The sequence below is a fragment of the Mustelus asterias genome, unplaced genomic scaffold, assembly GCF_964213995.1.
Source record: "Mustelus asterias unplaced genomic scaffold, sMusAst1.hap1.1 HAP1_SCAFFOLD_723, whole genome shotgun sequence".
In the NCBI taxonomy this organism is placed as follows: Eukaryota; Metazoa; Chordata; class Chondrichthyes; order Carcharhiniformes; family Triakidae; genus Mustelus; species Mustelus asterias.
This window is the reverse complement of record NW_027590672.1, coordinates 1-24,771: the sequence shown is the minus strand read 5'-3', so window position 1 is coordinate 24,771 and position 24,771 is coordinate 1. Positions and strand designations below refer to the sequence as shown.

Here is a 24,771-nt window from a genome sequence, read left to right as displayed (position 1 = left end):
GAAGAGGGACACGGGGAGAAGGTGGGATTGAGGGATATGGGGATTTGATTTGATTTATTATTGTCACATGTATTGGGATACAGTGAAAAGTATTGTTTCTTGCGCGCTATTACAGACAAAGCATACCGTTCATAGAGAAGTAAATGAGAGAGTGCAGAATGTATTGTTACAGTCATAGCTAGGGTGTAGAGAAAGATCAGCTTAATGCGAGGTAGGTCCATTCAAAAGTCTGACAGCAGCAGGGAAGAAGCTGTTCTTGAGTCGGTTGGTACGTGACCTCAGACTTTTGTATCTTTTTCCTGACGGAAGAAGGTGGAAGAGAGAATGTCCGGGGTGCGTGGGCTCCTTGATTATGCTGACTGCTTTTCCCGAGGCAGCGGGAAGTGTAGACGGAGTCAATGGATGGGAGGCTGGTTTGCGTGATGGGACTGGGCTACATTCACGACATTTTGTAGTTCCTTGTGGTCTTGAGCAGAGCAGGAGCCCCATACCAAGCTGTGATACATCCAGAAAGGATGCTTTCTATGGTGCATCTGTAAAAGTTGGTGAGAGTCGTAGCTGACATGCCAAATTTCCTTAGTCTTCTGAGAAAGTAGAGGTGTTGGTGGGGCTTTCTTAACTATAGTGTCGGCATGGGGGGACCAGGACAGGTTGTTGGTGATCTGGACACCTAAAAACATGAAGCTCTCGACCCTTTCTACTTCGTCCCCGTTGATGTCGACAGGGGCATGTTCTCCTTTACGCTTCCTGAAGTCGGTGACAATCTCCTTCGTTTTGTTGACATTGAGGGAGAGATTATTGTTGCCACACCAGTTCACCAGATTCTCTATCTCATTCCTGTACTCTGTCTCGTCATTGTTTGAGATCCGACCCTCTATGGTGGTGTCGTCAGCAAACTTGAAAATCGAATTGGAGGGGAGTTGAGGGATATGGGGAGAAGGTGGGGATTGAGGGATACGGGGAGAAGGTTGGATTGAGGGATATAGGGAGAAGCTGCAATTGAGGGATATGGGGAGAAGATTGGATTGAGGGATACGGGGAGAAGGTGGGGATTGAGGGATATAGGGAGAAGCTGCGATTGAGGGATATGGGGAGAAGATTGGATTGAGAGATACGGGGAGAAGGTGGGGATTGAGGGATACAGGGAGAAGATGGGATTGAGGGATATGGGGAGAAGGTTGGATTGAGGAGACGGGGAGAAGGTGGGGATTGAGGGATAGGGGGAGAAGGTGGGGTTGAGGGATATGGGGAGAAGGTTGGATTGAGGGATATGGGAGGAGGTGCGATTGAGGGATATGGGGAGAAGGTGGGATTGAGGGAGAGAGGGAGAAGGTGGGATTGAGGGATTGAGGGATACGGGGAGAAGGAGGGATTGAGGGATATGGGGAGAAGGTGGGATTGAGGGATATGGGGAGAAGGTGGGATTGAGGGATATGGGGAGAAGGTTGGATTGAGGGATACGGGGAGAAGGAGGGATTGAGGGATACGGGGAGAAGGAGGGATTGAGGGATATGGGGAGAAGGTGGGATTGAGGGATATGGGGAGAAGGTTGGATTGAGGGATACGGGGAGAAGGAGGGATTGAGGGATATGGGGAGAAGATTGGATTGAGGGATACGGGGAACAGGAGGGATTGAGGGATATGGGGAGTAGATTGGATTGAGGGATACGGGGAGAAAGTGGGATTGAGGGATATGGGGAGAAGGTGAGTTGAGGGATATGGGGAGAAGGTGGGATTGAGGGATATGGGGAGAAGATTGGATTGAGGGATACGGGGAACAGGAGGGATTGAGGGATATGGGGAGAAGATTGGATTGAGGGATACGGGGAGAAAGTGGGATTGAGGGATATGGGGAGAAGGTGGGATTGAGGGATATGGGGAGAAAGTGGGATTGAGGGAGACGAGAAGGTGGGATTGAGGGATACGGAGAGAAGGTGGGCTTGAGGGAGAAGGTGGGATTGAGGGATACAGAGAGAAGATGGGATTGAGGGATATGAGGTTAGGTAAAGTTAAGTGCATGAGGTTAATAAGAGATTGGCACTGGCCTGTTGGGCTAGAATGACCTTCCCTGTTTTTTGAGTGTTGCTCTGTTACCCTGGACCTCAGGGTGTCTCTCCCTCTGGGTGAAGAGTTTCCACTTTGCATTTAAGAGATGAAGAATTCTCCGTGAGTTCGGTATTCTTCTCGGATGTGATTCACGCCAACAAGAAGGACATTCCCTGCATATTAAGGGTGAGTGAGACCATCGCGTAGCCATCACGGTGTAACCTATCATCCTTTACTTCAAGAATAACCACTGACTGAGTCTCCTGCTCCCCCTAACCCAAGCTCACTGGGCAACGATCAGGAGCAGGAACCCTGGCTGATTATCATGTGGAGATGCTGGCGTTGGACTGGGGTGGACACAGTAAGAAGTCTCACACACCAGGTTAAAGTCCAACAGGTTTATTTGGTAGCACGAGCTTTCGGAGCGCTGCTCCTTCATCAGGTGAGGGCTATTATGTTACAGTTGTTACAGTTATGTACAGTATCCCTCAATCCCACCTTCTCCTCATCTCTCTCAATCCCACCTTCTCCCTGTATCCCTCAATCCCACCTTCTCCCCGTCTCCCTCAATCCCACCTTCTCCCCGTATCCCTCAATCCCACCTTCTCCCCATCTCCCTCAATCCCACCTTCTCCCCATCTCCCTCAATCCCACCTTCTTCCCATATCCCTCAATCCCACCTTCTCCCCATATCCCTCAATCCCACCTTCTCCCCGTCTCCCTCAATCCCACCTTCTCCCCATATCCCTCAATCCCACCTTCTCCCCGTCTCCCTCAATCCCACCTTCTCCCCATCTCCCTCAATCCCACCTTCTCCCCATCTCCCTCAATCCCACCTTCTCCCCATCTCCCTCAATCCCACCTTCTCCCTATCTCCCTCAATCCCACCTTCTCCCCATCTCTCTCAATCCCACCTTCTCCCCATCTCTCTCAATCCCACCTTCTCCCTGTATCCCTCAATCCCACCTTCTCCCTGTATCCCTCAATCCCACCTTCTCCCCATCTCCCTCAATCCCACCTTCTCCCCATCTCCCTCAATCTCACCTTCTCCTTGTCTCCCTCAATCCCACCTTCTCTCCATTATCCCTCACCTGATGTAGGGGCAGCACTCCGAAAGCTCGTGCTCCCAAATAAACCTGTTGGACTTTGACCTGATGTTGTGAGACTACTTATTGTGGCTGACTATATGTCTTGGGCTCGGGGTACTTGGTTAACTTCAGAACTCTTCTTACTCCAAAGCTGAAATTAGCCAATTCTGCAGATTGTAGGAACAGGAGGAGGCCATTCAGCCCTTTAGCCTGCTCGGTCATTCCTTTAGATCATGGTTGAGCGAGCATCTTCACTACATTAGCCTACCCTGTTTCCATATCCCCTCCCCGCTTCCATATCCTGTCCCCACCAAAAGCAGTCCTTTAACAATCTGCACCTCTGTTCTGCCATTCACGCATTCTGATCACTTAATGGACACTATTTAGCACCTTCTTGGCCTTCTGTATCCTCATTTACATTTCCTTTGTCCCATTCCACCCCCCCTCCACCCTCCATCCTCATAGTATAAATCTCCGCTGACTCTCTTTGCTCTCAGCTCACTCACCTGATGAAGGGGCAGTGCTCCGAAAGCGCGTGCTACCAAATAAACAAAGAACAAAGAACAGTACAGCACAGGAAACAGGCCCTTCGGCCTTCCAAACCTGTGCCGCTCCTTGGTCCAACTAGACCAATCGTTTGTATCCCTCCATTCCCAGGCTGCTCATGTGACTATCCAGGTAAGTCTTAAACGATGTCAGCGTGCCTGCCTCCACCACCCTACTTGGCAGCGCATTCCAGGCCCCCACCACCCTCTGTGTAAAAAACATCCCTCTAATATCTGAGTTATACTTCGCCCCTCTCACCTTGAGCCCGTGACCCCTCATGATCGTCACCTCCGACCTGGGAAAAAGCTTCCCACTGTTCATCCTATCTATCCCCTTCATAATCTTGTACACCTCTATTAGATCTCCCCTCATTCTCCGACTTTCCAGGGAGAACAAGCCCCGTTTACCCAATCTCTCCTCATAGCTAAGACCCTCCATACCAGGCAACATCCTGGTAAACCTTCTCTGCACTCTCTCTAACACCTCCACGTCCTTCTGGTAGTGCAGCGACCAGAACTGGACGCAGTACTCCAAATGTGGCCTAACCAGCGTTCTATACAGCTGCAACATCAGACTCCAGCTTTTATACTCTATATCCCGTCCTATAAAGGCAAGCATACCATATGCCTTCCTCACCACCTTCTCCACCTGTGTTGCCACCTTCAAGGATTTGTGGACTTGCACACCTAGGTCCCTCTGTGTTTCTATACTCTTGATGGTTCTGCCATTTATTGTATAAAACCTGTTGGACTTTAACCTGGTGTGAGACTTCTTACTGTGCCCCACCCCAGTCCAACGCTGGGACCTCCACATCACTCTCCGTTCTGACGAAGGGTCATCCAGGCTCGAAACGTTGGCTCTATTCTCTCCCCGCAGATTTTCCACCATTTTCTGTTTTTGTTTAAGAATCTACTGATGACCCATTGTTGTTTGTCAGGAAAACCTATCTGGTTCACCAATGTCCCCTTGAGGGAAGGAAATCTGCCGTCCTTACCCCGGTCTGGCCTACATGTGACTCCAGAGCCACAGCAATGTGGTTGACTCTCAACTGCCCTCCAAGGGGCAACTAGGGATGGGCAATAAATGCTGGGCCCAGCCAGCGACACCCATGTTCTATGAATGAATAAAAACAATCCTTTTTTGATTTGATTTATTGTTGTCACATGTACTGGGATACAGTGAAAAGTATTGTTTCTTGTGCGCTGTACAGACAAAGCATACTGTTCATAGAGAAGGAAAGGAGAGGGTGCAGAATGTAGTGTTACAGTCAAAGCTCGGGTGTAGAGAAAGATCAACTTAATATATGGTAGGTCTATTCAAAAGTCTGATGGCAGCAGGGAAGAAGCTGTTCTTAGGTTTTTAAGTTTATTTATTAGTGTCACAAGTAAGGCTTACATTAACACTGCAATGAAGTTACTGTGAAATTCCCCTAGTCGCCACACTCCAGCGCCTGTTCGGCTAACACTGAGGGAGAATTTAGCACGGCCAATGCACCCTAACCAGCACGTCTTTCGGACTGAGAGAGAAAACCGGAGCACCCGGAGGAAACCCACGCAGACACGGGGAGAATGTGCAGACTCCACACAGACAGTGACCAAAGCCGGGAATCGAACCCGGGTCCCTGGCGCTGTGAGGCAGCAGCGCGAACCCACTGTGCCGCAGTGTTGCCCACCTGAGTCGGGTTGGTACATGATCTCAGACTTTTGTATCATTTTCCCGACGGAAGAAGGTGGAAGAGAGAATGTCCGGGGTGCGTGGGGGTCCTTGATTATGCCGGCTGCTTTTCCCCGAGGCAGCGGGAAGTGTAGACAGAGTCAATGGATGGGAGGCTGGTTTGCGTTCTTGAGTCGGTTGGTACGTGTCCTCAGACTTTCTTTAAGTTTATTTATTAGCGTCACAAGCAGGCTTACATTAACACTGCAATGAAGTTTGTATCTGCTGGTTAATTTGTGTTAGTCTGGCCTAATTACAATCTGATCAGCCATGACCTTGACAGCAGAATAGGTTCGAGGTGCCGAGTGGCCTACTTCTGATTTGATTTGATTTGATTTATTATTGTCACATGTATTAATATACAGTGAAAAGTATTGTTTCTTGCGTGCTATACAGACAAAGCATACCGTTCATGGAGAAGGAAAGGAGAGGGTGCAGAATGTAGTGTTACAGTCACAGCTAGGGTGCAGAGAAAGATCAGCTTAATGTGAGGTAGGTCCATTCAAAAGTCTGACAGCAGCAGGGAAGAAGCTGTTCTTGAGTCGGTTGGTCCGTGACCTCAGACTTTTGTATCTTTTTCCCGACGGAAGAAGGTGGAAGAGAGAATTGAGTTCTCTGAGAAGTTCTTTGAGAAGGTGACCAAAGAGATGGATGAGGGTAAGGCGGTTGATGTGGTGTATATGGATTTCAGCAAAGCGTTTGATAAGGTTCCCCATGGTAAGCTTTTGCAGAAAATACGGACACATGGGATTGAGGGTGATTTAGTGGTTTGGATCAGGAATTGGCTAGCTGTAAGAAAACAGAGGGTGGTGGTTGATGGGAAATATTCATCCTGGAGTTCAGTTACTAGTGGTGTACCGCAAGGATCTGTTTTAGGGCCACTGCTGTTTGTCATTTTTATTAATCACTTGGATGAGGGCGTGGAAGGATGGATTAGTAAATTTGCAGGTGACACTAAAGTCGGTGGAGTTGTGGACAGTGCGGAGGGAAGTGGCAGGTTACAGAGGGACATAGATAAGCTGCAGAGCTGGGCTGAGAGGTGGCAAATGGAGTTTAATGCGGAAAGGTGTGAGGTGATTCACTTTGGAAGGAGTAACAGGAATACAGAGTACTGGGCTAATGGTAGGATACTTGGTAGTGTGGATGAACAGAGGGATCTGGGTGTCCATGTGCATAGATCCCTGAAAGTTGGCACCCAGGTTGATAGGGTTGTTAAGAAGGCGTACGGTGTGTTAGTTTTTATTGGTAGAGGGATTGAGTTTCGGAGCCAGGAGGTCATGTTGCAACTGTACAAAACTCTGGTGCGGCCGCATTTGGAGTATTGCGTACAGTTCTGGTTGCCGCATTATAGGAAGGATGTGGAAGTGTTGGAAAGGGTGCAGAGGACATTTACCAGGATGTTGCCTGGTATGGTGGGAAAATCGTATGAGGAAAGGCTGAGGGACTTGAGGTTGTTTTCGTTAGAGAGAAGTAGGTTAAGAGGTGACTTAATAGAGGCATACAAGATGATCAGAGGATTAGATAGGGTGGATAGTGAGAGCCTTTTTCCTCGGATGGTGTTGGCTAGCACGAGGGGACATAGCTTTAAATTGAGGGGTGAGAGATATAGGACAGATGTTAGAGGTAGGTTCTTTACTCAGAGAGTAGTAAGGGCGTGGAATGCCCTGCCTGCAGCAGTGGTGGACTCGTCAATGTTGAGAGCGTTCAAGTGGTTATTGGATAAACATATGGATGATATTGGAATAGTGTAGATTAGAGGGGCTTTAGATTGGTACCACTGGTCGGCGCAACATCGAGGGCCGAAGGGCCTGTACTGCGCTGTAATGTTCTATGTTCTGTGTTCTAGAATGTCCGGGGTGCGTGGGGTCCTTGATTATGCTGGCTGCTTTTCCCGAGGCAGCGGGAAGTGTAGACGGAGTCAATGGATGGGAGGCTGGTTTGCGTGATGGATTGGGCTACATTCACAACCCTTTGTAGTTCCTTGCGGTCTTCGGCAGAGCAAGAGTCCCATACCAAGCTGTGATACATCCGGAAAGGATGCTTTCTATGGTGCATCTGTAAAAGTTGGTGAGAGTCGTAGCGGACATGCCAAATTTCCTTAGTCTTCTGAGAAAATAGAGGCGTTGGTGGGGCTTTCTTAACTATAGTGTCGGCATGGGGGAACCAGGACAGGTTGTTGGTGATCTGGACACCTAAAAACTGGAAGCTCTCGACCCTTTCTACTTTGTCCCTGCTTCTGCTCCTGTACCTGATGTTCTGTGGCTGTTTCCTGCCTCCAATTGAAGCTCAAGCTTGGCATCACCAATCGCCCAGCTCCAAGACTTGCCCCCGTCCCGGTTGTGACTGGCGCGACTAAGGGCAAGGGTGCCCTTTGGTCCTGTTCCCCCTCCTCCCCCCGCTGCGGACACCGCCCGGCCTCCAGACTATCCTGTCTCTGCTTGCTCCGACAGATAACGGCAACACAGCTGACGGTCCCCAGCACCAAGACCTCACTCTTGGTGCTGGCCGAGAACGAGGGCGAGAAGAAGAAGTGGGTGACGGTGATCAACGAGCTGGTCGCCATCCGCAAGCAGAGCGGCCTTCAGGAGCGGCCGGCAGTATGCCTCAAGGAGGGCTACGACAGTGCACTGCCACTGATCCGCAACACGCTAACGGCTGCCATCCTAGGTAACTTCTTCAACATTACCGACAGAGTAAAGCTCCCTCTACACTGTCCCCCATCAAACACTCCCAGGACAGGTACCGCACGGGGTTAGATACAGAGTAAAGCTCCCTCTACACTGTCCCCCATCAAACACTCCCAGGACAGGTACAGCACGGGGTTAGATACAGAGTAAAGCTCCCTCTACACTGTCCTCCATCAAACACTCCCAGGACAGGTACAGCACGGGGTTAGATACAGAGTAAAGCTCCCTCTACACTGTCCCCATCAAACACTCCCAGGACAGGTACAGCATGGGGTAAGATACAGAGTAAAGCTCCCTCTACACTGTCCCCCATCAAACACTCCCAGGACAGGTACAGCACGGGGTTAGATACAGAGTAAAGCTCCCTCTACACTGTCCCCATCAAACACTCCCAGGACAGGTACAGCACGGGGTTAGATACAGAGTAAAGCTCCCTCTACACTGTCCCCCCCATCAAACACTCCCAGGACAGGTACAGCACGGGGTTAGATACAGAGTAAAGCTCCCTCTACACTGTCCCCCCATCAAACACTCCCAGGACAGGGAGAGCACGGGGTTAGATACAGAGTAATGCTCCCTCTACACTGTCCCCCATCAAACACTCCCAGGACAGATACAGCACGGGGTTAGATACAAAGTAAAGGTCCTTCTACACTGTCCCCCATCAAACACTCCCAGGACAGGTACAGCACGGGGTTAGATACAGAGTAAAGCTCCCTCTACACTGTCCCCCATCAAACACTCCCAGGACAGGTACAGCACGGGGTTAGATACAGAGTAAAGCTCTCTCTACACTGTCCCCATCAAACACTCCCAGGACAGGTACAGGATGGGGTTAGATACAGAGTAAAGCTCCCTCTACACTGTCCCCATCAAACACTCCCAGGACAGGTACAGCACGGGGTTAGATTCAGAGTAAAGCTCCCTCGACACTGTCCCCCAGCAAACACTCCCAGGACAGGTATAGTACGGGGTTAGATACAGAGTAAAGCTCCCTCTACACTGTCCCCAGCAAACACTCCCAGGACAGGTACAGGATGGGGTTAGATACAGAGTAAAGCTCCCTCTACACTGTCCCCCATCAAACACTCCCAGGACAGGTACAGCACGGGGTTAGATACAGAGTAAAGCTCCCTCTACACTGTCCCCCATCAAACACTCCCAGGACAGGTACAGCACGGGGTTAGATACAGAGTAAAGCTCCCTCTACACTGTCCCCCAGCAAACACTCCCAGGACAGGTACAGCACGGGGTTAGATCCAGAGTAAAGCTCCCTCTACACTGTCCCCCATCAAACACTCCCAGGACAGGTACAGCACGGGGTTAGATACAGAGTAAAGCTCCCTCTACACTGTCCCCCATCAAACACTCCCAGGACAGGTACAGGATGGGGTTAGATACAGAGTAAAGCTCCCTCTACACTGTCCCCATCAAACACTCCCAGGACAGGTACAGTACGAGGTTAGTTAATGTTCTTTTTTGCCCTCCCCGTTCCACTCTCCCTTGGATTCTGTCGTGCTTACTTTAATCGCTATTCTTCTCATCTCAGACAAGGAACGACTCGCCCTGGGCACCGATGAAGGTCTCTTCCTCATCGATGTGACTACAAATGGTAAGTACACAGTTTCCGAGCTTCCTCGGCTGGTTATTTGTACTGGGGAGCTGACCTAACTGAGGTCATGACCTTGGGGCGAAGGCGAGTCGGAAGGATCGAGGGTTAAGGACACAAGGCAAGATATTTGACAGGGGACACAGCAGCTTTGAGGGAGACGGAGTGGGGGTGGGATTGAGGGAGACGGACTGAGGGTGGGATTGAGGGAGATGGACTGAGGGTGGGATTGAGGGAGACGGAGTGGGGGTGGGATTGAGGGAGACGGAGTGGGATTGACGGAGACGGGGAGAGGGTGGGATTGAGGGAGACGGAGTGGGATTGAGGGAGACGGAGTGGGATTGACGGAGACGGGGAGAGGGTGGGATTGAGGGAGACGGAGTGAAGGTGGGATTGAGGGAGACGGAGTGGGGGTGGGATTGAGGGAGACGGAGTGGGGGTGGGATTGAGGGAGACGGAGTGAGGGTGGGATTGAGGGAGACGGAGTGGGGGTGGGATTGGGGGAGACGGAGTGGGATTGACGGAGACGGGGAGAGGGTGGGATTGAGGGAGACGGAGTGGGATTGACGGAGACGGGGAGAGGGTGGGATTGAGGGAGACGGGGAGGGGGTGGGATTGAGGGAGACGGGGAGAGGGTGGGATTGGGGGAGACGGGGTGAGGGCGGGATTGGGGGAGACGGAGTGGGATTGGGGGAGACGGGGAGAGGGTGGGATTGAGGGAGACGGGGAGAGGGTGGGATTGAGGGAGACGGGGAGAGGGTGGGATTGAGGGAGACGGGGAGAGGGTGGGATTGGGGGAGACGGGGTGAGGGTGGGATTGAGGGAGACGGGGAGAGGGTGGGATTGGGAGAGACTCGGAGAGGGTGGGATTGAGGGAGACGGGGAGAGGGTGGGATTGGGGGAGACGGGGAGAGAGTGGAGATTGAGGGAGATGGAGTGAGGGTGTGATTGAGGGAGATGGGGTGAGGGTGGGATTGAGGGAGACGGAGTGAGGGTGGGATTGAGGGAGACGGAGTGAGGGTGGGATTGAGGGAGACGGGATGAGGGTGGGATTGAGGGAGACGGGATGAGGGTGGGATTGAGGGAGATGGAGTGAGGGTGGGATTGAGGGAGACGGGATGAGGGTGGGATTGAGGGAGATGGATTGAGGGAGACGGAGTGTGGGTGGGATTGAGGGAGACGGAGTGAGGGTGGGATTGAGGAAGAGAGGGTGAGGGTGGGATTGAGGGAGTGAGGGTGCAACTGAGGGAGACAATGTGCGGTTGAGGGAGATGGGGTAGGATTGATGGAGAGATTGAGGGAGACGGGATAGGATTGAGGGAGACGGGGTGAGGGTGGAATTGTGGGAAACAGGGTAGGGTTGAGGGAGATAGGGTGGGATTGAGGGAGACAGGGTTGGATTGAGGGAGATAGGGTGAGGGCGGGATTGAGGGAGACAGGGTTGGATTGAGGGAGACTGGATGGGGATGGGATTGAGGGAGGCGGGGATGGGGTGGAATTGAGGGAGATACGGAGGGGATGGGATTGAGGGAGACTGGATGGGATTTAGGGAGGCGGGGATGGGGTGGGATTGAGGGAGATACGGAGGGGATGGGATTGAGGGAGACTGGATGGGGATGGGATTTAGGGAGGCGGGGATGGGGATGGGATGGGGAGGCAAGGTGAGATTGTGGGAAATGAGGATGAGGTGAGTTGGTGGGAACTGTGTTTGAGAGATGAAGACTCAGTAGGATTGAGGAACATGGGGATCTGTGCAGCCAAGGAGAATAATGAGGAAGATTTGAGCCCCTCAATGGTCGCGAGTCTAATGGCGTCACATTTTAAAGCGTCCCCGTGTCCTGTGTTGCAGAGATAATTCTGCTTGGCGACAGCAAGCGGGTCCATCAGGTCGAGCTGGTGTCCGGCACCAAGCAGCTGGCCGTGCTGTCCGGAAGGAACCGGAACCTGCGTCTCTACACCTGGGAGGAGCTGAAGAACCCAGAGGCGACCGGGACCAAGCTGTCGGAGGCCAGGGGCACCCAGGTGATGGCCACGGGTGGCAGGTGCCAGGGCAGGACCGCCGGCTGGCTGTGCACAGCTGCCAAGAGGCACGTGGCCTGCTACCAGCTGGGCAGCGGCAAGCAGTCGTACAAACGGACGTGGGACCTCCAGGCCCCGGGGGCCGTGCAGTGGATGGGGGTCTTCGAGAAGCACGTGTGTGTTGGTTACCCATCCGGTTTCAGCCTGTACCCCTTGGCGGGTGAGGGGGCTCCGGCCAGCCTGGTGAGCCCGGAGGACCCGATGTTGACGTTCCTCGCCCACGGGCAGGTGGAGGCCTTGTGCGCGGTGGCCGTCTCCCATGACCTGTACCTCCTCTGTTTCAACATGGTTGGCATCTATGTCAATGGCCAGGGTCGGAGGTCACGGCAACAGGAGCTGATGTGGCCAGCACAGCCTATCGCAGCTGGCAAGTATTCTTTATTAGTGTCACAATTAGGCTCACATTAACACCGCAATGAAGTTACTGTGAAAATCCCCCAGTCGCCACACTCCGGCGCCTGTTCGGGTAACACTGAGGGAGAATTTAGCACGGCCAATGCATCCTAACCAGCACGTCTTTCGGACTGTGGCCAGGTTAGAACATAGAACATAGAATTTAGCATGGCCAATCCACCTAACCCACACATCTTTGGACACTAAGGGACAATTTAGCATGGCCAATCCACCTAACCTGCACATTTTGGACACTAAGGGACTATTTAGCATGGCCAATCCACCTAACCTGCACATCTTTGGACACTAAGGGGACTATTTAGCATGGCCATTTCACCTAACCTCACATGTTTGGAGGCGCGCAGACACGGGGGGGAGAATGTGCAGACGCCACACAGACAGTGACCCAAGTCAGGGATCGAACCCAGGTCCCTGGCGCTGTGAGGCAGCGATGCTAACCACTGTGTCACCGTGCCGCCCCAAGTATGCCCCTCTGTGGGATCCTGTGTATGCTTTGCTTCATATATACAAAGACTTCACTTTAAGATATTTCTGCCTTTGCAATAGCATTTAAAATGCTACAGTAAGTAGTCTCACAACACCAGGTTAAATTCCAACAGATTTATTTGGTAGCACGAGCTTTCGGAGCGCCGCTCCTTCATCAGGTGACCCTGCTGCCCCTTCACTCACCTGATGAAGGAGCAGCTCTCCGAAAGCTCCTGCAACCAAATAAACCTGTTGGAATTAACCTATTGTTGTGAGACTTCTTACTATGCCTACCCCGTCCAAAGATGTGCAGGTTTGGTGGATCGGCAATGCTAAATTGCCCCGTAGTGTCCAAAGATGTGCAGGTTAGGTGGATTGGCCATGCTAAATTGCCCCTTAGTGTCCAAAGATGTGCAGGTTAGGTGGATTGGCCATGCTAAATTGTCGCTTAGTGTCCAAAGATGTGCAGGTTAGGTGGATTGGCCATGCTGAATTGTCGCTTAGTGTCCAAAGATGTGCAGGTTAGGTGGATTGGCCATGCTAAATTGCCCCTTAGTGTCCAAAGATGTGCAGGTTAGGTGGATTGGCCATGCTAAATTGCCCCTTAGTGTCCAAAGATGTGCAGGTTAGGTGGATTGGCCATGCTAAATTGTCGCTTAGTGTCCAAAGATGTGCAGGTTAGGTGGATTGGCCATGCTGAATTGCCCCTTAGTGTCAGGGGGACTAGCTAGGATAAATACATGGGGTTACGGGGATAGGGTCTGGGTGGAATTGTTGTTAGTGCAGGATCGATGGGCCGAATGGCCTCCTTCTGCACAGTAGGGATTCTGTGATTCTGATCCAAAAGAGAGAAGTGATGTTAAACTTGTTTTGAACCTCGGTTAGACCACACAAGGAGTTTCCGTGAACAGTTCTGTTACGGGGAAAAGGCGGGAGAATGGGGATGAGAAAAATATCAGCCATGATTGAATGGCGGAGCAGACTCGATGGGCCGAGTGGCCTCATTCTGCTCCTGTATCTTATGGTCTTCTGTCTCCATATTATTAACATGTTAGAGAGGCACTGGAGAAGGTGCAGAAAAGATTTACTGGAACGATACCATTGCTGAGAGGTTTATAACCCATCAGGAAGGTCGAACAGCCCGGGGCTCTGCGGGAGGGTGACCTGATAGAGGTCTGTCGGGGTTTCGAGAGGATGGATGGCGAGTGGGAGGTCTTGTGGCGCACTGGGTAGCGTCCCTGCCTCTGAACCAGCTGCTCTGAGTTTGAGCCCCGCTTCAGCACTTGATGGCCACAGAAGGTATCTTGCTGACACAGCCAAACAGCTGGTGATCACTCTGAACATAAGAACTAGGAGCAGGAGTAGGCCATTCGGCCCCTCGAGCCTGCTCCAACATTCAATACGATCATGGCTGACCTTTTCGTGGACTCAGCTCCACTTACCCACCCGCTCACCATAACCCTTAATTCCTTTACTGTTCAAAAATCTCTCTATCCTTGCCTTAAAAACATTCAATGAGGTAGCCTCAACTGGGCAGGGAATTCCACAGATTCACAACCCTTTGTGTGAAGAAGTTCCTCCTCAACTCAGTCCTAAATCTGCTCCCCCTTATTTTGAGGCCAAGCCCCCTAGTTCTAGTTTCACCCGCCAGTGGAAACAACTTCCCTGCTTCTATCTTATCTATTCCTTTCATAATCTTATATGTTTCTATAAGGTCTCCTCTCATTCTTCTGAATTCCAATGAGTGTAGCCCCAGTCTACTCAGTCTCTCCGCATAAACCAACCCTCTCAACTCCGGAATCAACCGAGTGAATCTCCTCTGCACCCCCTCCAGTGCCAGTGCATCCTTTCTCAAGTCAGGAGACCAAAACTGTACACAGTAACTCCAGGTGTGGCCTCACCAGCACCTTATACAGCTGCAACATAACCTCGCTGTTTTTAAACTCCATCCCTCCGGCAATGAAGGACACAATTCCATTTGCCTTCTTAATTACCTGCTGCACCTGCAAACCAACTCCTTGAGACTCCTGCACAAGGAACCCATCATCTCCAGCCCTTGAAAGTTTATTTATTAGTGTCACAAGTGAGGCTTACATTAACACTGTAATGAAGTTACTGTGAAAATCCCCTAGTCGCCCACACTCCGGCGCCTGTTCGGGTAACACTGAGGGAGAATTTAGCACGGACAATTCACCTAACCAGCACGTCTTTCAGACTGTGAGAGGAAACCGGAGCACCTGGAGGAAACCCACGTGGACACGGGGAGAACGTGCAGACTCCGCACAGACAGTGACCCAAGCCGGGAATCGAACCCGGGTCCCTGGCGCTGTGAGGCAGCAGTGCTAACCCACTGTGCCGCCGTGCCGCTCCATGTTAAGTTCCCTCTCACCAACCTCACTCAACAGACAACTTGGCAGAGAAACCTAGCTGCTCTGCTTGTAGCCCACTCATGTCCTGTACCAAGAAGCCTGGCTGAATATTCCCCCCTTTCCCGAATCCCGGGGGGGTGGAGAGAATCACTGGGCAAGGGCGGATTCCTTGTTTTAGCGGCTCTGGGAAAACAAAATGAAGATTGTCATCGACTTCAGGAAGCGTAAAGGAGAACATGCCCCTGTCTACATCAACGGGGATGAAGTAGAAAGGGTCGAGAGCTTCAAGTTTTTAGGTGTCCAGATCACCAACAACCTGTCCTGGTCCCCCCATACCGACACTAAAGTTAAGGAAGCCCCACCAACGTCTCTACTTTCTCAGAAGACTAAGGAAATTTGGCATGTCAGCTACGACTCTCACCAACTTTTACAGATGCACCATAGAAAGCATCCTTTCCGGATGTATCACAGCTTGGTATGGGGCTCCTGCTCTGCCCAAGACCGCAAGGAACTACAAAAGGTCGCGAATGTAGCCCAGTCCCATCACACAAACCAGCCTCCCATCCATTGACTCTGTCTACGCTTCCCGCTGCCTCGGGAAAAGCAGCCGGCATAATCAAGGACCCCACACACCCCGGACATTCTCTCCTCCACCTTCTTCCATCGGGAAAAAGATACAAAAGTCTGAGGTCACGTACCAACCGACTCAAGAACAGCTTCTTCCCTGCTGCCATCAGACTTTTAAATGGACCTACCTCGCATTAAGTTGATCTTTCTCTACACCCTAGCTATGACCGTAACACTACATTCTGCACTCTCTCCTTTCCTTCTCTATGAACGGTATGCTTTGTCTGTACAGCATGCAAGAAACAATACTTTTCACTGCATACTAATACATGTTTTGCAGAAAATACAGACACATGGGATTGAGGGTGATTTAGTGGTTTGGATCAGGAATTGGCTAGCTGTAAGAAAACAAAGGGTGGTGGTTGATGGGAAATATTCATCCTGGAGTTCAGTTACTAGTGGTGTACCGCAAGGATCTGTTTTGGGGCCACTGCTGTTTGTCATTTTTATTAATGACTTGGATGAGGGCATGGAAGGATGGATTAGTAAATTTGCTAAAGTCGGTGGAGTTGTGGACAGTGCGGAGGGAAGTGGCAGGTTACAGAGGGACATAGATAAGCTGCAGAGCTGGGCTGAGAGGTGGCAAATGGAGTTTAATGCGGAAAAGTGTGAGGTGATTCACTTTGGAAGGAGTAACAGGAATACAGAGTACTGGGCTAATGGTAGGATACTTGGTAGTGTGGATGAACAGAGGGATCTGGGTGTCCATGTGCATAGATCCCTGAAAGTTGGCACCCAGGTTGATAGGGTTGTTAAGAAGGCGTATGGTGTGTTAGCTTTTATTGGTAGAGAGATTGAGTTTCGGAGCCAGGAGGTCATGCTGCAACTGTACAAAACTCTGGTGCGGCCGCATTTGGAGTATTGCGTACAGTTCTGGTCGCCGTATTATAGGAAAGATGTGGAAGTGTTGGAAAGGGTGCAGAGGAGATTTACCAGGATGTTGCCTGGTGTGGTGGGAAAATCGTATGAGGAAAGGCTGAGAGGCTTGAGGTTGTTTTCGTTAGAGAGAAGAAGGTTAAGAGGTGACTTAATAGAGGCATTCAAGATGATCAGAGGATTAGATAAGGTGGATAGTGAGAGCCTTTTTCCTCGGATGGTGTTGGCTAGCACGAGGGGACATAGCTTTAAATTGAGGGGTGATAGATATAGGACAGATGTTAGAGATAGGTTCTTTACTCAGAGAGTAGTAAGGGCGTGGAATGCCCTGCCTGCAGCAGTGGTGGACTCGTCAACGTTGAGAGCGTTCAAGTGGTTATTGGATAAACATATGGATGATATTGGAATAGTGTAGATTAGAGGGGCTTTAGATTGGTTCCACTGGTCGGCGCAACATCGAGGGCCGAAGGGCCTGTACTGCGCTGTAATGTTCTATGTGACAATAAATCAAATCAAATCAAAAGGAATTAGTCTGCGCTTGTGGAGTTTGTAAACTGTGGTTTGTTCCCTGCAGTATCTAATGGGCCACACCTTGCAGTGTACAGCGAAAACGCCGTGGACGTGTTTGATGTGCAGACAGCCAAGTGGATTCAGACAATCCCCCTGAAGAAAGTAAGCAGACACAGCCTGGGGAGCAAGGGGGAGGGGGCTGTGGGCGGTGTGGAGAATGGGGAGGGTAGTGAGCAGAGTATTCATTGACGCAGCCTCCAGTCCCAGAGTCGCTAAAGGTGGCATCCGTTGGGTGGCCAGTTGGCAATGGTCTGGGTTAGTAATGGGCGGCGCAGTGGCACAGTGGTTAGCACTGCTGCCTCACAGCGCCAGGGACCTGGGTTCGATTCCCAGCTCGGGTCACTGTCTGTGCAGAGTCTGCACGTTCTCCCCGTGTCTGCGTGGGTTTCCTCCGGGTGCTCCGGTTTCCTCCCACACCCCAAAGATGTGCAGGTTAATTGGATTGGTCATGTTAAATTGCCCCTTAGTGTCCAAAGATGTGCAGGTTAGGTGGATTGGCCATGCTAAATTGCCTCTTGGTGTCCAAAAATGTTTAGGTTAGGTGGATTGGCCATGCTAAATTTTCCCTTAGTGTCCAAAGATGTGCAGGTTAGGTGGATTGGCCATGCTAAATTGCCTCTTAGTGTCCAAAAATGTGTAGTTTAGGTGGATTGGCCATGCTAAATTTTCCCTTAGTGTCCAAAGATGTGCAGGTTAGGGGGATTGGCCATGCTAAATTGCCTCGTGGTGTCCAAAAATGTGTAGTTTAGGGGGATTGGCCATGCTAAATTGCCCCTTAGTGTCCAAAGATGTGCAGGTTAGGTGGATTGGCCATGCTAAATTGCCCCTTAGTGTCCAAAGATGTGCAGGTTAGGTGGATTGGCCATGCTAAATTGCCCCTTAGTGTCCAAAGATGTGCAGGTTAGGTGGATTGGCCATGCTAAATTGCCCTTTAGTGTCCAAAGATGTGCAGGTTAGGTGGATTGGCCATGCTAAATTGCCCCTTAGTGTCCAAAATGTGCAGGTTAGGTGAATTGGCCATGCTAAATTGCCCCTTAGTGTCCAAAGATGTGCAGGTTAGGGGGATTGGCCATGCTAAATTGCCCCTTAGTGTCCAAAGATGTGCAGGTTAGGTGGATTGGCCATGCTAAATTGTCCCTTGGTGTCCAAAGATGTGCGGGTTAGGGGGATTGGCCATGTTAAATTGCCCCTTAGTGTCCAAAGATGTGCAGGTTAGGTGGATTGGCCATGCTAAGGGGTAGCAGGGGGATCAGCGGGGTAAATACGTGGAGTTACGGGATTAGGGCATGGGTGGGATTGTTGTGCAGGCTCGATGGGCTGAATGGCCTCCTTCTGCACTGTCGGGATGTGCTGACCCCATTTAGACACTGCCCTGAATTAATCAATCTGCTTTGACACTTACAGGTCCGCCCCCTAAGCCCTGATGGGTCACTGAATCTCTCTGCAAGCGAGCCTTTCCGATTAATCTACCTACGGAGTAAGGAAGCAGGTCAGAATTCACCTTGTTTGTGTTCCTCTACTCCTGGACATTTGTTAAACTTGTTCGGTTGAGGTGGTTTGTGTATGTTGGACATTTTGACTGAGAACAAAGAACAAAGAACAGTACAGCACAGGAAACAGGCCCTTCGGCCCTCCAAGCCTGTGCCGCTCATTGGTCCAACTAGACCATTCGTTTGTATCCCTCCATTCCCAGGCTGCTCATGTGACTATCCAGGTAAGTCTGAAACGATGCCAGTGTGCCTGCCTCCACCACCCTACTTGGCAGCGCATTCCAGGCCCCCACCACCCTCTGTGTAAAAAACGTCCCTCTGATATCTGAGTTATACCTCGCCCCTCTCACCTTGACCCCTCGTGATCGTCACCTCAGACCTGGGAAAAAGCTTCCCACCGTTCACCCTATCTATACCCTTCATAATCTTGTACACCTCTATTAGATCTCCCCTCATTCTCCGTCTTTCCAGGGAGAACAAGCCCCGTTTACCCAATCTCTCCTCATACCTAAGACCCTCCATACCAGGCAACATCCTGGTAAACCTTCTCTGCACTCTCTCTCTAACGCCTCCACGTCCTTCTGGTAGTGTGGCGACCAGAACTGGACGCAGTACTCCAAATGTGGCCTAACCAGCGTTCTATACAGCTGCAACATCAGGCTCCAGCTTTTATACTCTATACCCCGTCCTATAAAGGCAAGCATACCATATGCCTTCTTCACCACCTTCTCCACCTGTGCTGCCACCTTCGAGGATTTGTGGACTTGCACATCAGATCCCTCTGCGTTTCTATTCTTCTCTCATTCACGACTGCCTTTTCCTCTCATTCTTTGATCCCCCCGTTCCCTATGTCACTTTCCCTCTCTCCTCTCCCCCCGCTACCCCCCCCACCCCCTCGTCTTCTCTTTGGCTATCATCCTCTCTCTCTCTCTCTCTGACTCAAGTACGTCATTCGCTGAAAACAGCATCAGAGGTGGTCAGAGTGGTGAAGAAGGCATTTAGCACAGTAGCCTTCATCAGTCGAGGCATTGAGTTTTTTATTCATTCCTGGAACATGGGTGTCGCTGGCTGGGCCAGCATTTATTGCCCATCCCTAGTTGCCCTTGTTCAGAGGGCAGTGGAGAGTCAACCACATTGCTGTGGCTCTGGAGTCACATGTAGGCCAGACCGGGTAAGGACGGCAGATTTCCTTCCCAAAAGAACATTAATGAACCAGATAGGTTTTTCCGACATCAGTTTCATGGTCATCAGTAGATTCTTAATTCCAGATTTTTAAAAATTGAATTCAAATTCCACCATCTGCCGTGGCGGGATTCGAACCCCAGTCCCACAGAACATTAACTGAGTCTCTGGATTACTAGTCTCGCGATAATACCACTGGGCCTCCCTTTTTATATCGGAGTATAGGAGTCGGGACATTATGTTACAGCTGGTCAGGCCACACTTGGAGTATCGTGTACAATATTGGTCACCTGGTTATAGAGTCAGAGGTTTACAGCATGGAAACAGGCCCTTCGGCCCAACTTGTCCATGCCACCCTTTTTTTTTAACCACTAAACTAGTCCCAATTGCCTGCGTTTGGCCCATATCCCTCTACACCCATCTTACTCATGTCTAAATGCTTTTTAAAAGACAAAATTGTACCCGCCTCTACTACTGCCTCTGGCAGCTCGTTCCAGATACTCACCACCCTCTGTGTGAAAAAATTGCCCCTCTGGACCCTTTTGTATCTCTCCCCTCTCACCTTAAACCTATGCCCTCTAGTTTTAGACTCCCCTACCTTTGGGAAAAGATATTGACTATCTAGCTGATCTACGCCCCTCATTATTTTATAGACCTCTATAAGATCGCCCCTAAGCCCCTAGGGCGGCACGGTAGCACAGTGGTTAGTACTGCTGCTTCACAGCTCCAGGGACCTGGGTTCGATTCCCGGCTTGGGTCACTGTCTGTGTGGAGTTTGCACGTTCTCCTCGTGTCTGTGTGGGTTTCCTCCGGGTGCTCCGGTTTCCTCCCACAGTCCAAAGATGTGTGGGTTAGGTTGATTGGCCATGCTAAAATTGCCCCTTAGTGTCCTGAGATGTGTAGGTTAGAGGGATTAGTGGATAAATATGTAGGGATATGGGGGTAGGGCCTGGGTGGGATTGTGGTCGGTGCAGACTCGATGGGCCGAATGGCCTCCTTCTGCACTGTAGGGTTTCTATGATTTCTAAGCCTGCTACGCTCCAGAAGAAAAAGTCCCAGTCTATCCAGCCTCTCCTTATAACTCAAACCATCAAGTCCCGGTAGCAGCCCAGTAAATCTTTGTTATAGGGAAGACATTGATAAACTGGAGAGAGTGCAGAGAAGATTTACGAGGATGTTGCCAGGACTAGTGGGACTGAGTTATAGGGCGAGGTTGGCCAGGCTGGGACTTTATTCCAATGGGACGTAGGAGAATGAGGGGTGACCTTTATTGAGGTGTATAAAATCATGCGGGACAGAGATAGGCTGGACGCACAGAGTCTTTTCCCCAGGCAGGGGAATCGAAAACTAGAGGGCAAAGGTTAAAGGTGAGAGGGGAAAGGTTTAAAAAGGAACCGGAGGGGGAACTTCTTCACACAGAGTGTGGCACCTCTGCCCTAGGATCTCTCCCCTCCCCCACCGCACTCTGGGATCTCTACCCCTGCCCACACCCCCGCACTGGGATCTCCCCCCACCGCACTGGGATCTCCTCCCCCGTGCACTGGGATCATCCCCCGCGCCCTGGGATCTCCCCCCACATGGGGATGTCTCTCCCCCCTCTACTTGGGATCTCTCCCCGCCACCCCACCGACACTGGGATCTGCACCCCGCCCCCCCCCCCCCCCCCCCCCACCCCGCCCCCCTCAAGCACTGAAATCTCCCTCCCCTTGCCCTGGGATCTTCTCCCCCCTACCTTGCCCTGGGACCTCCCCACCCCGCACAGGAATCTCCCCCCACCCAGCCCCCGCCCCCCCCCCCGGGATCTCTGACTCTATCAGAGGATTGGTAAGCCTGCAGTCTCAGGATGAAGAGGGAGTTGAGGAAACATTATTTCACACGGACCGTGGTGGGGGTGTGGAACTCACTGCCTGAAGGGGTGTTTATGGTCAGGACGCCCTCACGTTTAAAACATACTTGGGCGTGCTCTTGAAGAGCGATGTTCCAGACCTGGTGCAGGACAGTGCTATAAGGCCGGATCAGCTCTTTCAGAGGAGGCAATGGCCCAGTGGTATTATGACTAGACTATTAATCTGGAAACTCAGCTAATGTTCTGGGGATCCGGGTTCGAATCCCGCCACGGCAGGTGATAGAATTTGAATTCAATAAAAAATTGGAGGGCCGAAGGGCCTGTTTCCTGTGCTGTACTGTTCTTTGTCTGGAATTAAGAATCTACTGATGGCCCATTGTGGGAAAAAACCCATCTGGTTCCCTTTAGGGAAGGAAATCTGCCGTCCTTACCCCGGTCTGGCCTACATGTGACTTCAGAGCCACAGCAATGTGGTTGACTCTCAACTGCCCTCCAAGGGGCAACTAGGGATGGGCAATAAATGCTGGGCCCAGCCAGCGACGCCCATGTCCCACAATCTTTTAAAAATTCATTCCTGGGACATGGGCGTCGCCGGCTGGGCCCAGCATTTATTGCCCATCCCTAGTTGCCCCTTGGAGGGCAGTTGAGAGTCAACCACATTGGCTGTGGCTCTGAACAAAGAACAATACAGCACAGGAACAGGCCCTTTGGCCCTCCAAGCCCGCGCCGCTCCCTGGTCCAAACTAGACCATTCTTTTGTATCCCTCCATTCCCACTCTGTTCATGTGGCTATCTGGATAAGTCTTAAACGTTCCCAGTGTGTCCGCCTCCACCACCTTGCCCGGCAGCGCATTCCAGGCTCCCAGCACCCTCTGCGTAAAATACATCCTTCTGATATCTGTGTTAAACCACCCCCCCCTCACCTTGAACCTATGACCCCTCGTGAACGTCACCACCGACCCGGGGAAAAGCTTCCCACCGTTCACCCTATCTATGCCTTTCATAATTTTATACACCTCTATTAGGTCACCCCTCATCCTCCGTCTTTCCAGTGAGAACAACCCCAGTTTACCCAATCTCTCCTCATAACTTAGCCCTTCCATACCAGGCAACATCCTGGTAAACCTCCTCTGCACTCTCTCTAAAGCCTCCACGTCCTTCCGGTAGTGTGGCGACCAGAACTGGGCGCACATGTAGGCCAGACCGGGGTAAGGACGGCAGATTTCCTTCCCTAAAGGGAACCAGATGGGTTTTTCCAACAATGGGTCATCAGTAGATTCTTAATTCCAAATAATTTTTTGTTAAATTAAAATTCCACCATCTGCGGGATTCGAACCCGGGTCCCCCAGAACATGAGCTGAGTTTCTGGATTAATAGCCTAGTGATAATACCACTGGGCCATCGCCTTCCAATGAATAAAAAACAACCAGCACCGAGACGATGGGTTGAATGGCCTCCTTGTGTGTCAGACATTGACCTCTGTGAGTCTGTTCCTCAGTGTTGGCGTTGGTCTCTGCTTCCCACATAGAGTGCATGCCACAACTCTGCGTGTGGAAGTGTTCCCCACTTCCCTGCCTGACGTTTTGACTCCTCCTCTTTCTCCCCCCTCTTTCCCGGGCTAGAGACGGACAGTTTCCACGTCCCTGAGATGACGGGGAGCGGTCGCCGACAGATGTTCCGCACCAAGACCAAGAGGCGTTTTGCTTTCCGGATCTCCGAGGAGGATCGGATGCAACAGTGGAGGTGAGGGTGTGGGGGGAAGGGGGGGTTGGTTCAGACTATAAGACATAGGAGCAGAATGAGGCCACTCGGCCCATCGAGTCTGCTCCGCCATGGCTGATATTTTTCTCATCCCCATTCTCCTGCCTTTTCCCCAACACCCCTGATCCCCTTATTAATCAAGAACCTGTCTATCTCTGTCTTCAACACACTCAATGACCCGGCCTCCACAGCCTTCTGCGGCAAAGAGTTCCACAGATTCACCACTCTCTGGCTGAAAAAATTCCTCCTCGTCTCTGTTTTAAAGGATCGTCTCTTTAGCCTGAGGTTGTGCCCTCTGGTTCTAGTTTTTCCTACTAGTGGAAACATCCTCTCCACGTCCACTCTATCCAGGCCTCGCAGTATCCTGTAAGTTTCAATAAGATCCCCCCCCCCTCATCCTTCTAAACTCCATCGAGTACAGACCCAGAGTCCTCAACCGTTCCTCATACGACAAGCTCTTCATTCCAGGGAACATTCTTGTGAACCTTCTCTGGTCCCTGTCCAAGGCCATTGTACGAAAGGGTAGCTGCTGCTTCCTTGCAACATCTATGGCACAGTCCGATCCCACTGTGCCAAGCTCCGGGCGGGTGAGTCTCCAACACTGAGGGGTTGTGTCTCAGCCGTTCGCAGGCCAGTGTGTGGCACTCCCTGTACAGTGCTGAGAGTGTGTGACACTCCCTGTACAGTGCTGAGAGTGTGTGACACTCCCTGTACAGTGCTGAGAGAGTGCAACAATCCCTGTACAGTGCCGAGAGTGTGTGACACTCCCTGTACAGTGCTGACAGTGTGTGACACTCCCTGTACAGTGCTGAGAGTGTGTGACACTCCCTGTCCAGCGCTGAGTGTGCAACAATCCCTGTACAGTGCTGAGAGTGTGTGACACTCCCTGTACAGTGCTGAGAGTGTGTGACACTCCCTGTACAGTGCTGAGAGTGTGTGACACTCCCTGTACAGTGCTGAGAGTGTGTGACACTCCCTGTACAGTGCTGAGAGAGTGTGACACTCCCTGTACAGTGCTGAGAGTGTGTGACACTCCCTGTACAGTGCGGAGAGTGTGTGACACTCCCTGTACAGTGCTGAGTGTGTGACACTCCCTGTACAGTGCGGAGAGTGTGTGACACTCCCTGTACAGTGCTGAGAGTGTGTGACACTCCCTGTACAGTGCTGAGAGAGTGCAACAATCCCTGTACAGCGCCGAGAGTGTGTGACAGTCCCTGTACAGTGCTGAGATTGTGTGACAGTCCCTGTACAGTGCTGAGAGTGTGTGACACTCCCTGTACAGTGTTGAGAGTGTGCCGCACTCCCTGTACAGTGCTGAGAGTGTGTGACACTCCCTGTACAGTGCTGAGAGTGTGTGACACTCCCTGTACAGCGCTGAGAGTGTGTGACACTCCCTGTACAGC

At 51.4% G+C, this 24,771-nt stretch overlaps 1 protein-coding gene across 1 annotated transcript in view; it reads left to right on the top strand.

Moving 5' to 3' along the window:
- LOC144487305 (serine/threonine-protein kinase MRCK alpha-like) overlaps positions 1–23,350 on the top strand; it is a gene marked incomplete at its 3' end in the record, with an annotated part of 143,483 nt that extends 120,133 nt beyond the window's left edge. Inside the window, exons 27-33 of the mRNA XM_078205385.1 lie at positions 2,151–2,232; positions 7,844–8,060; positions 9,630–9,692; positions 11,539–12,135; positions 17,094–17,191; positions 18,494–18,578; positions 23,230–23,350. Of these exons, the coding sequence (XP_078061511.1) occupies positions 2,151–2,232; positions 7,844–8,060; positions 9,630–9,692; positions 11,539–12,135; positions 17,094–17,191; positions 18,494–18,578; positions 23,230–23,350 (1,263 nt within the window). The remainder of the gene's footprint in view (positions 1–2,150; positions 2,233–7,843; positions 8,061–9,629; positions 9,693–11,538; positions 12,136–17,093; positions 17,192–18,493; positions 18,579–23,229) is intronic.
- Positions 23,351–24,771: the final 1,421 nt, after the last annotated feature.